Raw genomic sequence first — 16,485 nt, 5'->3', positions numbered from 1 at the left:
CTAGGTAGAGTTAAAGATACTATTTCAATCTACTAGACCAGGGGTAGACAGTTCCGGTCCTCAAGAGCAAAAGGCAGGTCAGGTTTTCAGGATATCCACAATGAATATGCATGAGATGGATTTGCATGTACCACCTCCTTGAGATGCAAATCTATCTCATGCATATTTATTGTTAATATCCTGAAAACCTGACCTGCCTGTGGCTCTCAAGGACCAGAATTGCCTACCCCTATCTCATTCATCCAGGCAATAACATAGCAGGAGCTTTTCTGCTCTCAACTCTGGGGCAGTGGCATACTTAGCATATGTAAATCAACACTTTCAATTGGTGACTACTATATTTGTAGGACAAGATAGTAATGAAGTTTTGCAGAGAAATATATATGTGAGACTAGTATCAACTCTAAATATGCTCAAAAAGAAGGAGAAAAGCCTCAGAAAGAGGTCCTCCCACCGCCACAAAGGTGGATATCAAGGTGGTTAGACGGTAACCTCACAGGCAAAACCTTCATTGATGTGAGTAATTTGAGCAAAAAACTTGTGCTTCACATATATAAATTAATAGATAGAGGAAAAACCACTTATCTTAAACTGATCGGCACACCACACACTGATCGGTGTGCCGATCAGTTTAAGATAAGTGGTTTTTCCTCTATCTATTAATTTATATATGTGAAGCACAAGTTTTTTGCTCAAATTACTCACATCAATGAAGGTTTTGCCTGTGAGGTTACCGTCTAACCACCTTGATATCCACCTTTGTGGCGGTGGGAGGACCTCTTTCTGAGGCTTTTCTCCTTCTTTTTGAGCATATTTAGAGTTGATACTAGTCTCACATATATATTTCTCTGCAAAACTTCATTACTATCTTGTCCTACAAATATAGTAGTCACCAATTGAAAGTGTTGATTTACATACATTGGTTTTCAATATATCTGTGTTTTTATAGCTAATACCTAGCATATGTGACACCCGGGGCCCATCATTTTTTGACACATACCCCCCCCCCCATCTATATGAAAAATATGATTTTTAGTAACAATCCACATATCACACAACAAGAGTGTACCTAGGAAAAGGCAGCATCTTAAACACTGCAGTGAGCACTAGAACACCAACATATACATTGTAAAACTAAACAAGCCAGATCCCGCACAGTCAATTGATCCTGCAGTCAATGCCAACTGAAAACTATGTTCTTTTCATACATACAGAACATAGATACACCTCACCCAATATGGGAATAATCACAAACTAAAAATAGAAATATGTAGACAAAAGTTAAACTGAACCGCCAAGAAACCAGACTCTGCATACAATGCAACACCCCAAAAACAGTAACACATGTCCTCTAATACTGTGCAAAATATAGACAGTAGATATAAATTTGTAAAAAAACTGATACAAAACAATCACCACTTTTCAAATTAACAAATAAAACAAATAATGAGAAATAAGAAAATATCATTTTATTGGACTATTCCATTTTTCAATTAGCTTTCAGAGGCCAAATCTTTCTTCAGAACAGTACTGTTATGGTATCCTGTCCTGACCTGAGGAAAAGAGGGTTTAGTACAAAACATTGCCTTATTTCCATTTCCTATTTATAAAATTTTATCAATACAGTTACAATACTACTTGATTCTAAGTAAAGCAACAAAAAATTATTTCTATCTTTTGTCTTTTCTGCTTTAATCAACTTCTCTTTGCTCTCTTCTTTCTATACAGCGTTTGTCCTCTCTCCCTTCCATGCAACATCTGCCCTCTCTATGCCCCTTCCACCCAGCTTGTGTCCTCTCTCTCTCTACCCCTTCCATCTACTGACCACCCTCTCTCTGCCCCTTGCATCCACTGTCCACCCTCTCTCTGTTCCATATGGCATCTTCCCTCTTTCTATGTCCTTTCAATACACTGTATATCCTGTGCCCTTTCTCTCCTTTGTACATGATTCATTTTGGCTTCACCCCCTTCCCTATACTCTAGCATCTCTATCTCCTTCCCTTCTCTTCCCCATGCCCTGGCATATCCCTCCTATCTCTTTCTCTGGCACCTCCTCTCCTTTCTTTCCCTCTGGTCTGGCATTTTGTCTCCTTTAGTTTCCCTTCCTTCCACCCATGCCCTGGAAACTCTCTCCTCTCCTTCCGTTTCCCCCTCCCACTCCATTATCTAGCATCTCTTCTCCTTCCTTTTTCTCCTTCCTTCCACCTGGTCTGGCATCTGCCTCCTCCCCCTCCCCCCTGACATCTCTCCCCCCCCCCCCAGCTCCATGGTCTGGTAGCTCCTTTCCTTTCCTCCCATGGTCTTGGCATCTCTTTCCACTCCCTTCCCTGGTGTTCCTTCGCCCCACTCTCTTCCCCATTTCCCTTCAGCGTCCTCAGCCCACTCTCTCTCCACTTTCCTTCAGCGCATGCACATAAAAACAAGCAAGTAATTTTATATCATTTTCATTCTATTCATTCATAGAAATTAAAGTCGCAATAATGCCAGTCACACAACAAAACATGATTTTACAAAAATAATTCCCTGCACAGTCAAGCCTGCAAGGATTACTAGATGTCTTTCAGCAGCTCCCCTCCCTCCCTCCCTCTTACCTTTGTGGCTAAGTCAAAATGATCTATCAACAATAAAATTTTTAAAAAAACAAAGCACACTGTACGCAGAGAAAATGTTAATTATCATTTATATTCCGCGGGTTTTCAAAGAGGTCAAGGCAGATGACTTTATGCAATGTTACCTCAGTAACAACTATACAAAAATAGACAAATATACCCCCTCCCTTTTTACTAAACCGCGATAGCGGTTTTTAGCGCAGGGAGCTGCGCTGAATGCCCCATGCTGCTCTTGATGCTCATAAGCTCCCTGAGCTAAAAACCACTATTGCGGTTTAGTAAAAGGGGGCCATAGTGCAAATATATATAGCATATATAAATTCTCAAAACGGACACATTTTGATCACTAAATTGAAAATAAAATCATTTTTCCTACCTTTGGTAATTTCATCAGTCTCTGGTTGCACTTTATTCTTCTGACTGTGCATCCAATATTTCTTCCCTTCTTTCAGCCTCCTGTATGCTTCCTCTCCTCCAGACCTCAATCCCTCCCCAAACTTTTTCTTTATTTCACCCCGCCCCCTTCTTTCTTTCTATCTCCATGCCCCCTTTCTCTGTCTCTCTCTGTGCTCCATTTCTTTCTTTCTTTCTTTGTTTCACCCTGCCCCCTTCTTTCTTTCTCTCTCCATGCCCCCTTTCTTTCTCTATGTCTGTCTTTCTCTCTCTCTCCTTGCCCTATTTCTTTCTTTGTTTCATCCTGCCCCTTCTTTCTTTCTCTCTCCATGCCCCCTTTCTTTCTCTATGTCGGTCTTTCTCTCTCCATGCCCCATTTCTTTCTTTCTTTCTTTGTTTCACCCTGCCCCCTTTCTTTCTTTCTGGCTCCCTGTCCTCCCCCCCCTTTTTTTTCTTTCTTTCTTTCTTCCTGCCCTCCCCCATGCCACCGCCATTGGGAAACATGCTGCTTGCTACGGCCGCCGGGGAATAGGATGCCACTGCCTCCAGCGGAAACAGACCAGCGCCGAGTTCTCCCTGCTTCTCTTCCCCGTGGGGCCGACCAAATCTCGCCACCCAACGTCAATTCTAACGTCGGAGAGGACGTTCCGGGCCAGCCAGGCAGTGATTGGAAGAGAAGCAGGGAGATACGGCCTGTTCCTCAAGGCGGCGGTGCCTTGGGGGAGGGCAGTGAGAAGGGAAGCAGGTTGGGCACCCCTCCTGTAGACGAGCTGCGAGCTGCGCTCAAGTGGTTAAAGAGCCGCATGCGGCTCACGAGCCTGACCACTGCCCTAGGGAGAACACTGGAGGGTAGCCAGCTGTGCTCCCCCTTGGGGCTTGCATCCGGGGCGGACCCCCTTGGTAAGCTACTGCTCTGGGACCACCTCCTAAGACTTCCCCATCAAAGGAAAATCCCAATACCCTTCTGGGCAGCCATCAAATACATTTTAAGCTGCTGAAGACCATCTCAAACTCAAGCACTGGTTCATATTACTCTGGAACTAAATAACATGCATTTACCAAATTAAGGCCTCCTTTTATCACGCTGTGTAAGAGTTTTTTATCGCAGGCCGCTGTGGTAAAAACTCCGACACTCATAGAGTTCTGAAGAGCATCAGAGCTTTTACTGCAGCAACTTGCAATAAAAAAAATCCCAACACTGCTTGATAAAAAGGTAGCCTATGTCAACTTCCATTAACTCACACTAAGAAATGACCTGGGGACCTAGTAATTAGAATACTTCTTTGTAGGATATAAGAGAAAGAGACAGCAGCAAAAACATATATCAGAAAAGCAATTTTAGAGAATTAAAAAAGTGGCACTATCTAAACCAGTGGTCTCAAACTCGCAGCCCATCAGGTACTATTATGAGGCCCTCGGTATGTTTATCATAATCACAAAAGTAAAATAAAACATTTTCTTGATCATATATGAATCTTTAGCTATAAATTACAATATTATTATTAAGACTTAGCCAAAAGGAAAGATTTATAAACTATAAAGTTTTACCTCATGCAAAATTGTCATTTCTTTAATAAGATTGACAAACAGTGTGGAGCACTAAATATTGCATATAATGTGCATTTGAAACAGGGGAGACAAGACCTCAAAAAACCCCTGGAATACAATCAAAAAGATCATAACCAATTGGGGTTGGTTTTCATCACAGGTCAAAAACCCCTGTGTAAATCATTAAAATATATTTTATAATTTTTATATGAATAAATTTTTTTATGTATAATTCTTATGTGATTGATTCTCAAAATCTCTCAATTAATAACATGTGAGCATAAAAAAAACCAGCTTAGTGATGTTAATACTGTTCAAAAAATATGACTTAGTAATATCAGGCACTTATCTTAGCAAGATTACTGTGCTCAACCTGCAAATTTTGAAAATGATCACAGTTTCTGGCACTTAATATGAAATGATATACTGAAAGCAGGGTGTTCAGTTGTGACCGTGTGGCACATGTGTCAGGAGCTGGATATAGACTGTAGATTTAATTATTCACCTTTCCAAATCCAATCGAAGCCAAGGCCCTCTTTTACTAATGTGTGATAATCCAAATTAGCCTGTGCTAAACTCTAACGTGTGCATGTTAGTCCATGGACACGTTAGTGTTTACCGTGTGCTAATCAGTTATCGCACCTTAGTAAAAGAGGGGGCAAATTAGAATTAAGATATTATTATCCCCGCTCAGGTGGGCTCACAAACTAAGAGGTACCCAAAGTTGTTGGCTCTTGCTTATATAATATAGAACAAGTGATTATAAAACAGAAACAGAAAATAGAAACGTGCATTCAGTGAAATGGAAATCCCAAGAAATCTGACTCTTCATGCAGTACAACGCTGAAAAAATAGAAATAGAAATTCATTTCCTCTTACACTGTGCAAAATATAGAGCTATCAGCAATATATGTACAGTAAAACCTTGGATTGCAAGTAACTCAGTTTGCAAGTGTTTTGCAAGACAAGCAAAACATTTTATTAAATTTTAACTTGATATACAAGCGATGTCTTGCAATACAAGTACAAACAACAGTATACACACATCACAGCTGAGCCGATGGTTCTTCTCTCTCTGATGCTGCGGGAGTGTAGTAACTGTTCTAAATGAGCGAAGTCTTGCAATACAAGTACATATACTATTTTTTGGGTTGTGGAACGAATCGTCTGAGTTTCCATTATTTCCTATGGGGAAATTTACTTTGATATACGAGTGCTTTGGATTACAAGCATGCTTCTGGAACGAATTATGCTCGCAAACCAAGGTTTGACTGTATTTAAAATCAACAGAGAAAATGAGACTACCTACAACAGATAAAATAGAAAACCTATCCATCCCCCCTTTTATCAAGCTGTGCTAGAGGTTTTTAGTGCGGGCCAGTTAAGGAAGTGCTCCAACGCTCATAGGAATTCCGTGAGCGTCGGAGTATTTACCACGCCGGCTCGCACTAAAAACCTCACAGTTTGATAAAAGGGGCCTTATATCTAATACAGAAGAAGCAGCTATATAAAGACTTTTGATTTTACTTTTTATCAATTTTTGAATACAGTCAAGGCTAAACTTGCCAAGAAATAAATTAAATTACAAATAAATGGGAAAGCCCCAACAAACAAACTAGAAATACAAAAAAATAGAGGCCAAAAAGACATGAGAGACCAAGGAGAGATTTTCAGGAGTGGAAAGACAAAGGGATTAAATATGAAATGAAAATTTTTTTTTTTATTTGAGGAAGGTCCCCAAAATCATAACACAGGTTAGGTGACCATTATTTATACATCAAAAGCCGTCCATGTCCTATCCTAGAAACGCAATCGGTGGCCGTCCAAACAATTCTAAGCTTTGAAAGTTCAAAGAAGAAATATTGAACATTTTGAACTACTAGCACACATTTACAAGGAAATTGTAGACAAAACATTCTGGTGCGTAGCAATATATTTATCCCTCTGCTATAGACTTACTTATTTGACAAATTCTTCTGAATTTGATTATAATACACTGTGCTTGTATAGTCTCTTGATTGTAGTTAACCACGTTGAGCTGAGATTCCTATGGTATATAAGTGAATTTGTTTTGTTATGCTGTTATGTTAAATAATGTAAAATTCTGTTGTGCTTTATTAAAAAATAAGTTTTCTGAAATGCCCTGTACTTGATAAATATATAGCACAGTTACTTACCGTAACAGGTGTTATCCAGGGACAGCAGGCAGATATTCTTAACACATGGGTGACGTCACCGACGGAGCCCTCGGTACGGACCTTTTTAACTAGAAGTTTCTAGTTGGCCGCACCGCGCGTGCGCGAGTGCCTTCCCGCCCGACGGAGGAGTGCGTGGTCCCCAGTTAGGATAAGCCAGCTAAGAAGCCAACCCGGGGAGGTGGGTGGGACGTAAGAATATCTGCCTGCTGTCCCTGGATAACACCTGTTACGGTAAGTAACTGTGCTTTATCCCAGGACAAGCAGGCAGCATATTCTTAACACATGGGTGACCTCCAAGCTAACAAAGAGGGAGGTGGGATGGTTGGCCATTAGGAAAATAAATTTTGTAACACAGATTGGCCGAAGTGTCCATCCCGTCTGGAGAACGCATCCAGACAGTAGTGAGTAGTGAACGTGTGAACTGAGGACCAAGTGGCCGCCTTGCAGATTTCCTCGATGGGCGTGGAGCGGAGGAAAGCCACAGAAGCAGCCATAGCTCGGACTCTGTGGGCCGTGACAGTTCCTTCCAGTGAGAGACCGGCCCGAGCGTAGCAGAAAGCAATACAGGCAGCAAGCCAATTTGAAAGTGTCCGTTTGGAGACAGGACGACCCAAACGGTTGGGGTCGAAAGACAAAAAGAGCTGAGGGGCTGTTCGGTGAGCTCTGGTACGATCAAGATAGTAAGCAAGGGCACGCTTACAATCCAGCGTGTGCAACGCCTGTTCCCCAGGATGCGAGTGAGGCTTAGGGAAGAAGACGGGCAGCACAATGGACTGGTTGAGGTGAAAAGCTGAGACCACCTTGGGAAGGAATTTAGGGTGGGTACGCAGAACAACCTTGTCATGGTGAAAAACAGTGAAAGGTGGGTCGGCAACCAGTGCATGCAGTTCGCTAACCCTCCTGGCAGAGGTGATGGCAATTAGGAAAAGCACCTTCCAGGTAAGAAGCCTGAGAGAAGTTGTGGCAAGAGGCTCAAACGGAGGTTTCATGAGAGCTGAGAGAACCACATTCAGGTCCCAGACGACAGGAGGAGGCTTGAGAGGCGGTTTGATGTTGAAGAGTCCTCTCATGAATCTGGAAACCAGAGGATGAGCCGTGAGGGGTTTTCCGAGAATAGGCTCATGAAACGCAGTGATGGCACTGAGGTGGACTCTGATGGAGGTAGTTTTGAGGCCAGCGTTGGACAGTGAGAGCAAATATTCCAAGACAGTTTCCACCGCTAAGGAGGTGGGTTCTTGATGATGCCGGAGACACCAGGAGGAAAATCTGGTCCACTTCTGATGGTAACATTGGAGAGTGGCCGGTTTCCTGGAAGCGTCCAAAATGAGGCGGACCGGTTGAGATAGATTCTCCGGAGAGGTCAGCCCGAGAGAAACCAAGCTGTCAGGTGGAGCGAAGACAGATTGGGATGTAGCAGAGACTGATGCTGTTGCGTAAGTAGAGTAGGAAACACAGGAAGTAGAATGGGTTCCCTGGAGCTGAGCTGGAGCAGGAGTGAGAACCAGTGTTGGCGAGGCCACCGAGGTGCGATAAGAATCATGGTGGCGTGGTCTTTGCGGAGTTTGGACAAGGTCCGCAACATCAGAGGAAGTGGAGGGAAGGCATACAGGAACCGATCCCTCCAATCGAGCAGGAATGCATCCGGGGCCAGACGGTGAGGAGAGAAGAGTCTGGAGCAGAATTGGGGCAGCTGATGATTGTGAGGTGCTGCAAAGAGGTCCACCTGCGGAGTGCCCCATCGAGCAAAGATGGAGAGCAGAGTCGGAGGGTCCAACGTCCACTCGTGGGGTTGAAGGATGCGACTGAGATTGTCGGCCAGAGAGTTCTGTTCGCCCTGGATATAGACCGCCCTGAGAAAGAGATTGCGGTCCGTGGCCCAGGTCCAGATGCGCAGAGCCTCCAAACAAAGGGGGCGAGATCCGGTGCCGCCTTGCTTGTTTATGTAGTACATGGCGACTTGATTGTCTGTGCACAGGAGGAGGACTTGAGGGCAGAGGAGATGTTGGAAAGCCTTGAGGGCATAGAACATGGCCCTGAGTTCCAGGAAATTGATGTGATGACGACGCTCCTGTGGGGTCCAAAGTCCCTGGGTGCGTAGATCTCCTAGGTGAGCTCCCCACGCGTAGGGGGACGCATCTGTGGTGATGATCATAGAGAGGGGGGGCAGATGAAAAAGTAGACCCCTGGAAAGATTTGAGGAGTTCAACCACCATTGGAGAGATTGCTGAAGAGATGATGTCACAGAGATGGGATGAGAAAGAAGATCTGTAGTCTGTGACCATTGGTTGGCGAGAGTCCACTGAGGCGTACGAAGGTGGAGACGTGCCAGAGGAAGGACATGCACCGTCGAGGCCATGTGACCCAGTAGGACCATCATCTGTCGGGCAGGGATGGAGGGGTGCATGAGTACCTGACGGCAGAGATGGAGCAGGGTCCGCTGGCGATCGGAGGGGAGAAAGGCCCTCATTAGCGTGGTGTCCAGAACTGCTCCAATGAATTGAAGTCGCTGGGTGGGAAGCAAGTGCGACTTGGGGTAGTTGATCTCAAACCCCAGGAGGTGGAGGAGAGAGATGGTGTGATGAGTGGCTTGTAGCACGAGTTGGATGAAGGTGCTTTCACCAACCAATCGTCCAAGTAGGGGAACACCTGGAGGTTGTGAGACCTGAGGAAGGCCGCTACCACTATAAGGCACTTGGTGAAGACCCTGGGTGAGGAAGCTAGGCCGAACGGTAGCACCTTGTACTGATAGTGGTGGTGCAGTACCTGGAACCGTAGGTAGCGGCGAGAATTCTGATTGATGGAGATGTGAGTGTAGGCCTCTTTGAGGTCCAGGGAACATAGCCAGTCGTGTTGAGAAAGAAGAGGGTAAAGCGTGGCAAGGGAGAGCATTCTGAACTTCTCCTTGACTAGACACTTGTTGAGGTCCCTGAGATCGAGAATGGGACGGAGGTCTCCCGTCTTTTTGGGTACCAGGAAGTAGCGGGAGTAGAATCCCTGCCCCCTTTGATCTGGAGGTACTTCTTCGATGGCATTGAGAAGGAGGAGGGATTGAACCTCCCTCAGGAGGAGGGGGGTTTGAGATGAGTTTGAAGCAGACTCTACGGGAAGGTTGTCCGGAGGTAGAGTCTGGAAGTTGAGAGAGTAGCCGTGGCGGATGATGTTGAGGACCCACTGGTCCGATGTAATGATTTCCCAACGGCTGGAGAAAATGGTGAGACGACCTCCGATGGGTTGTGGAAGAGGTAGCAAGGGTGGAAGACTGGCTATGCCCTGGAGAGAAGAGTCAAAAGGGCTGAGTTTGTTTAGTAGGCTGAGGAGGCTTAGAGGGTTGAGAGGCCTGAGATCGAGCCTGAGCGTGATGTTGCTGTTGACGGGGCCGCCTAGATTGCTGGGGAGGCGGAATGAGTGGCCTGGCTGAGAACCTCCGTTGATAAGATGTTTGTGGCCGATAAGGTCGGGTAGGCGGTGCCTTCTTTTTCGGCTTGATCAGGGTGTCCCACCTGGTCTCATGGGCAGAGAGTTTCTGGGTGGTGGAATCCAGTGACTCTCCAAAAAGCTCATCCCCGAGACAGGGGGCGTTGGCCAGACGGTCCTGGTGGTTGATGTCCAGGTCGGAGACTCTGAGCCAGGCCAAGCGACGCATGGCTACAGCCATGGCAGAGGCCCGAGAGGTGAGCTCGAAGGAGTCGTATATCGAGCGGACCATATACTTGCGCATTTGGAGAAGGCCAGAGATGTGCTGTTGGAATAGCGGAACCTTGCGCTCAGGTAGGTACTTCTGGAGGGCAGACAGCTGTTGGACCAAGTGTTTGAGATAGAAGGAAAAATGGAAGGAATAGTTGTTTGCCCTGTTGGCAAGCATGGCATTTTGGTAAAGTCTCTTGCCAAACTTGTCCATGGTCTTACCTTCTCTGCCAGGAGGGGTAGAGGCATAGACACTGGAGCCCTGAGTCTTTTTTAAGGTGGATTCCACCAGAAGGGACTCATGGGGCAATTGAGATTTGTCGAATCCAGGAATAGGGATGACACGGTAAAGGTTGTCCAGTTTACGGGGAGCTCCCGGTACCGTGAGGGGATTTTCCAAGTTTTTGTAGAATGTCTCCCGTAGGATGTCATGCACGGGAAGCTTGAGGAACTCCTTAGGAGGTTGCTCAAAGTCTAAGGCTTCTAAAAAGGCTTGGGACTTTTTGGAGTCAGATTCCAGGGGAAGGGACAGAGCAGCAGACATTTCCCTCAGGAATTTAGAAAAAGAGGACTGTTCAGGTTTAGAGGAGGCATCAGGTGCCGATGGTTCCTCATCAGATGAGGAGGGATCCTCCTCGGTACCGAGGGGAGTCTCCTCCCATAAATCAGGGTCCCTGACCTCTGGTGCATGTCGGGACACCGGGGTGGAGGGTGCGGTGTGGCGAGTCTTGGACAAAGATTTACCAGAGCGCACCGAAACGGTACCGGGGGAGGACGATCGGCGTCGTTCTCGGTCCCGAGAAGAGTGCCGTACCGCCTGGTGCCGAGGAGGATCCACTGTGGGTTGAGAATGAACCACTGGATCATCATGAAGTTGTTGAGCCGAAAGGATCGGCATAGAGGTGTTTACCGGTACCGAAGGAGTGGACACCGGGGGCTCGGTGCGGGGCTCGGGCCGGTCTGGTACCGGAAGGAGCGGTGCCAGGATAGAGGGTAGCAGTTGTTCAAGTTGTTTCTTCAACTGCTCCTGAAGCTGAGTTTGTAGAATGGCCGAGATACGGTCATCTAGGGGTGGCATCGGAACCGCTTTCTTTTTCTTCGGTTCCTTGGATGCCGCTCCACGCCCCGGCGATGAGGAGGCCGATGACGAGGCACTCACCGATATCGGGGCGGAGCGTTTACGGGACCGGTGCGATGCCGGTAGGGACGGTGTCGCCACCGTAGCAGGAGGGCGCTCGAGGGAAGAGGAAGGCTTCTTAGCCGGCTTACCTGGCGCCAGTGGCGCCGATGCGGGGTCGGTCGGTGTCGAGCTTGACGGTGCCGATTTTTGCGGTACCGCCGTTGAAGGTGAGGAATCCATCGCCGACTCGGTGCCGAAGAGAAGGGTTTGCTGGATTCTTCGGTTTTTAAGAGTTCGTTTTTGCAAAGTGGCACAGCGGGTGCAGGAGTCCGCCCGATGCTCCGGACCCAGGCACTGCAAACACCAATTGTGTGGGTCAGATACGGAGATCGGGCGTGCACACCGCTGGCACTTCTTAAAACCGACCTGCGGGGGCATGAAGGGGAAGATAGCCTCCGCAAAATCGAAGTCCGAGGCCTGTATAATGGCAACAGGCCCCGCCGGGGCAAAAACGAAAGAAAAAGGAAAAAATCAAAGTTTTTTTTTTTTTTTTTTTTTGCAATTCAAATAAAAAGGAAACCCGAAGGTAGAGGGAGAAAAATTTAGAACAAAAGCGCGAGCGGGAAGGCAAAAAGTGATTTCAACGGCCGTTGAAAAAATACACGCGTCTTCTTCGCTCCGCGGAAACGAAGAAACTGGGGACCACGCACTCCTCCGTCGGGCGGGAAGGCACTCGCGCACGCGCGGTGCGGCCAACTAGAAACTTCTAGTTAAAAAGGTCCGTACCGAGGGCTCCGTCGGTGACGTCACCCATGTGTTAAGAATATGCTGCCTGCTTGTCCTGGGATAATTATTGCTTTTTTCTTTCTTAGTCACTCACAATTGCATCCAGCATTTACCCATTTTACAATTTCTGCTTTGAAGCGGGTAGGGTGAAGGGAGCATTCCAGCTAAATGAGTTGATCTTTACGGTTAGACATCTGTAGCATCAGTTGATGGATAAGCTATAGAATGTCAGTTCTTAGCATCTCAGTCAATTAATTCATACTTAAATGAGGTTAATTTTACAGTAGCTGTTGCTTTAAGGCAGAGTATCGCAAACTGGGTACCGCGAGCGTGCCGCAGTAAGATTCCAGGTGTGCTGTGAGACACCAGCGAGGAGGAGAGGTGCTGGCGTTGGCTGACTGCTCATGGTGAGAGGCACATCCTGTAGGCAGTCAGACGGCACCCGCGCTTTTTCTTGCCGGTGCCTCTCCTCTTCTCCATGCCGCTCCTGCTCCAGCACCCTCCACTGGCCTTCGTGCATGTGCAGATGTCAGCGTGATGTCAGGCATTTGCATGATGTCATCACGTCGATGTCCACGCATTTCTGCCTGCCCTCCAGCCACGGTCTGGAGTTTACTATGCCGCTGAGTAAAAAAGTTTGCAGGACACTGTTTTAAGGTAAATACATATATGTACATTACTAAATTGAAGCTCTTGTTGATTGCCTATAATTTTTGAATGGTGGTGCAAAGTTTGATATTGACCAGGCTGGATTATTGTAATGTATTATATTTAAGGGTAGCTAAGTCATGTTGTCAGGCCTTACAAGTAATTCAAAACTTGGTGGCATGAATGATCATGGGTGTGAGCATATGATGCTACTGTTTAGGCAACTACATTGGTTGCCAGCGGTATATTTAGTGGCGTAGCAAAGGTGAGAGACGCCCAGGGTGGTGGCGTCCCTCCCCCGCTCTCGTCTCCGCACCTTGCTTCTTCCCCGATCCCTCTGGCCACGTGCATCCCCTTTCCGCCACGAGCAGCAAAAACTTCAACATGCTCCTTGCAACCCCGTCGGCTCTCCCTCTGATGCCACTGCCTATGCGCAGCACCCAGACGTGACGTCAGCGGGAGAGATGATGCGGTCGTGAGAAGCATGTTGAAGTTGTTGCTCGCGGCAGTGAACAGCTAGAGGTACTGGGGAAGGGGTGGCAAGGGGAGGAGGGGTGCCGACGCCCCCACAAACATGGCCCCGCCCCCTTACTACACCACTGGGTATATTAAAATACAATATAAAGTATTAACTTTGATTTATCAAATTTTATATCAGACAATACCTTGGTACTTATCACAGATAGAGCAGTTATATCACAGCAGCTGAGATCTGAGAACATTAAGCAACTTTCAGTGGGAGAGTTGAGCAATCTAAATTATATGGAACCTAAAACAAGAGCTTTCTGAATTGCCAGTCCATTGTTACATAATAAGTGTTTTTACCCAACTTCATTCCAATTTAAGAAGTTTTTGAAAACTCACGTTTTTATGCAATTGTTTTCTGACATTTGATGATGGTTGTCTTACAATAGGCTCTTAGCATGATTACAGAAGAACTTTTTGGTTTTAGGTTTATAGAGAAAGTAATGTTTTAATTGTTGGTCTTATTTATGTAGTTTATTTTAGATGATAGATAGATCACACATGCACGCACATATAATATATGTGGATGTATCTGAATTGCAATTATATTAACACAGGTACTCATTTTTTTTCAGGGTCTTGATATGCAGAATGAAAATAGTTATGATACTGCTGCTGTCTACTGCAACATGTCCCACATGGTTCCAGGGTCAAGCTATGGGCTGAGCCAGACCACTCTGGATGGGACCCTGCCGAGCTGCAGCCAGAATCTGTCTATATTCAACAGACACCACCCAGAAGTAGTGCCACCAGAGTGCCAGCGGATAAGTGCCGCTGCCATTCCCCCTATGGACCCCAATTATGGATCGGCTACTTACACATGTATGTTGATTTCTTCTCCACTTAATCAAATGGGACCCACAAGTATGAATCAGATGGGCACTAAAAATGGATCTATGTCTGGACTGCTGAATGATCCCATGGTGGATCAGCTGAACTTAATGGATATTGGAATAGCAGCCGACAGCCTGATGGGTAGCCAAGCATGTAAAACCCAAGAGGACCTGGAGTCAGATTCTGGTTTATCACTCAACTACAGCGATGCGGAGTCCATGGAAATGGAAAGTATAGACCATGGAAGACTGTGTGCAGAATATAGTGAGCTGTATCCAATGGATTACCATCCAGCTCAACAGCATTATCATATGTTGCCATCCTTACAAGAAATGCCTATAACCCAAAACTATTCCATGCTGCCTCCAGAAACTTCTCAAGCCTTAAATTCTCATGCTTGCGCAAGGAATATTCCTGTCGGGAAGGCTAAACAATACAGCAGAATTGAGATGACCTGCAACAGAGATGAACGGCGAGCTGTTGCTATGAAAATCCCCTTTGCTACTGAAAATATAGTTAACCTACCAGTAGATGACTTCAATGAATTACTGTCCAAATTCCAGCTGAATGAAGCCCAGTTGGCACTTATCAGAGATATCCGCAGAAGGGGCAAAAATAAGGTGGCTGCCCAGAACTGCCGAAAGAGGAAGCTGGAAACAATCCTTTACCTGGAGAAGGATCTGAACAAGCTGAGGGATGAGAGGGAGAAACTCCTCCTAGACAGATGTAGTTTTGAGAAAACTATATGTCAGATGAACCAGAAACTCAATGACCTCTATCGGGATGTCTTCAGGATGCTGAAGGACAAAGAGGGGCACCCTTACTCTTCTGAAGAGTTTTCACTCCAGCAGACAGTAGACGGTAGCATCTTTCTAGTCCCTCTGAAAAGGGAAAATGGTACAGAATGGCCACATGCTCCTGTTGATAATTCAGATTGTTGCTAAACACAATATCCTCCATGCACAAGAGCCCTCCATATCATACCTGACTGCTGCAACTGACTGATAACCTCTCTTTTGTGTTGTGAAAGATATATTATTTGTTACATTGCAATTATGCCTCGAACAGTTTGGTTAATGGAAATATTATCTAATCCTGATGAACTGTGCCTTTCCCCACTGACTATGCTTACTGAAAATCTCTAACACCTTACCACATTTATGCAATTTGAAAGAGACCTTCCAGCTACCTATAATCTCAATGGCTCCTGCCCCAGCTGCCACACCAACAAAAATAAATGGAAAGTTAGAGATGTTTCTTCCATGAGCTATTTACCTCCAGCATCTAGCTAATGTTGTCAGACAATGACAATTCTCTTGATAAAGCATTGGATACAGAAGGACATTTTGAGTTCCAAATTTTATATGCCAATAAGGGAGCATGATTGGTTTACTTAGAGACAAGTCAGAAGTCACAAAATCCTCACATGCAAGACTGTTTACATTTTTGTTTGCTTTAATATAGTGACTTTATCATCACAGGGACCTTTCCAGTGTATTTTAAATAGCCAGGAACTCAAGATTAATCTGGCCAAGAATAGGTTCATGAATTTCTTCAAAGGTTAAAGGATCAAACAGTATCTCTGACCTCTCCACAGTACATATCTGTTAGTTTCTCATCTCAGCTATTTTCTTGTCTTAAAGTCCTGCCTCATTTCATTAATTTTGTAATTGATTTTTGTATTTCCCTTTGGGGATACCACTACACCAAAGATTTTAAGGTATTCCTAGTACTAGATCCTGAAAATAAAACAAATAAGGCACATTTTGTAGTTTTATTCTGTTTCACTTTCTGGGTTTCCCTGTGCTCCTACCATGCCATAGGCATTGGAGCAAGGGAGGCCACAGGGACCAAGGCCTCACCCCAAATTTTGGGTCACTGGTTTTGGCCCTCCCTTCTCCCGGTGTTATGCTTTAAATCTTTGGGCAGACGCCGTGCAATGTCAAAAGCAGGCCTTCATTCTACTTCCGGGGACAGACCTGCTCGTGGATGCTGCGTGGCAGCTGCTGAATATTTTAAACTCCACTAGGGCGGAGTTTCTGGGCTCCCCCAAACAAAGCAGCATTTCACTGCCTATGTGCCATGCTACTAAATGCTACTCAGAACTTTTATTAGAGGGGTCTTGGCAGATTTGCATGAA

General features: G+C 45.7%; 1 protein-coding gene across 2 annotated transcripts in view; it reads left to right on the top strand.

The window, feature by feature from the left end:
• The window catches only part of NFE2 (nuclear factor, erythroid 2), a 119,765-nt gene extending 103,656 nt beyond the window's left edge, over nucleotides 1-16,109 (top strand). For both annotated transcript variants that reach the window (XM_033939197.1, XM_033939198.1), the window contains one exon: nucleotides 14,087-16,109. In XM_033939197.1, coding sequence (XP_033795088.1) covers nucleotides 14,087-15,289 — 1,203 coding nt within the window. In that variant the 3' untranslated portion in view covers nucleotides 15,290-16,109. The remainder of the gene's footprint in view (nucleotides 1-14,086) is intronic.
• Nucleotides 16,110-16,485: the final 376 nt, after the last annotated feature.

The sequence above is a fragment of the Geotrypetes seraphini genome, chromosome 3 (genome assembly GCF_902459505.1).
Source record: "Geotrypetes seraphini chromosome 3, aGeoSer1.1, whole genome shotgun sequence".
Taxonomy (NCBI): domain Eukaryota; kingdom Metazoa; phylum Chordata; class Amphibia; order Gymnophiona; family Dermophiidae; genus Geotrypetes; species Geotrypetes seraphini.
This window is presented reverse-complemented; position numbering and strand designations above follow the sequence as displayed.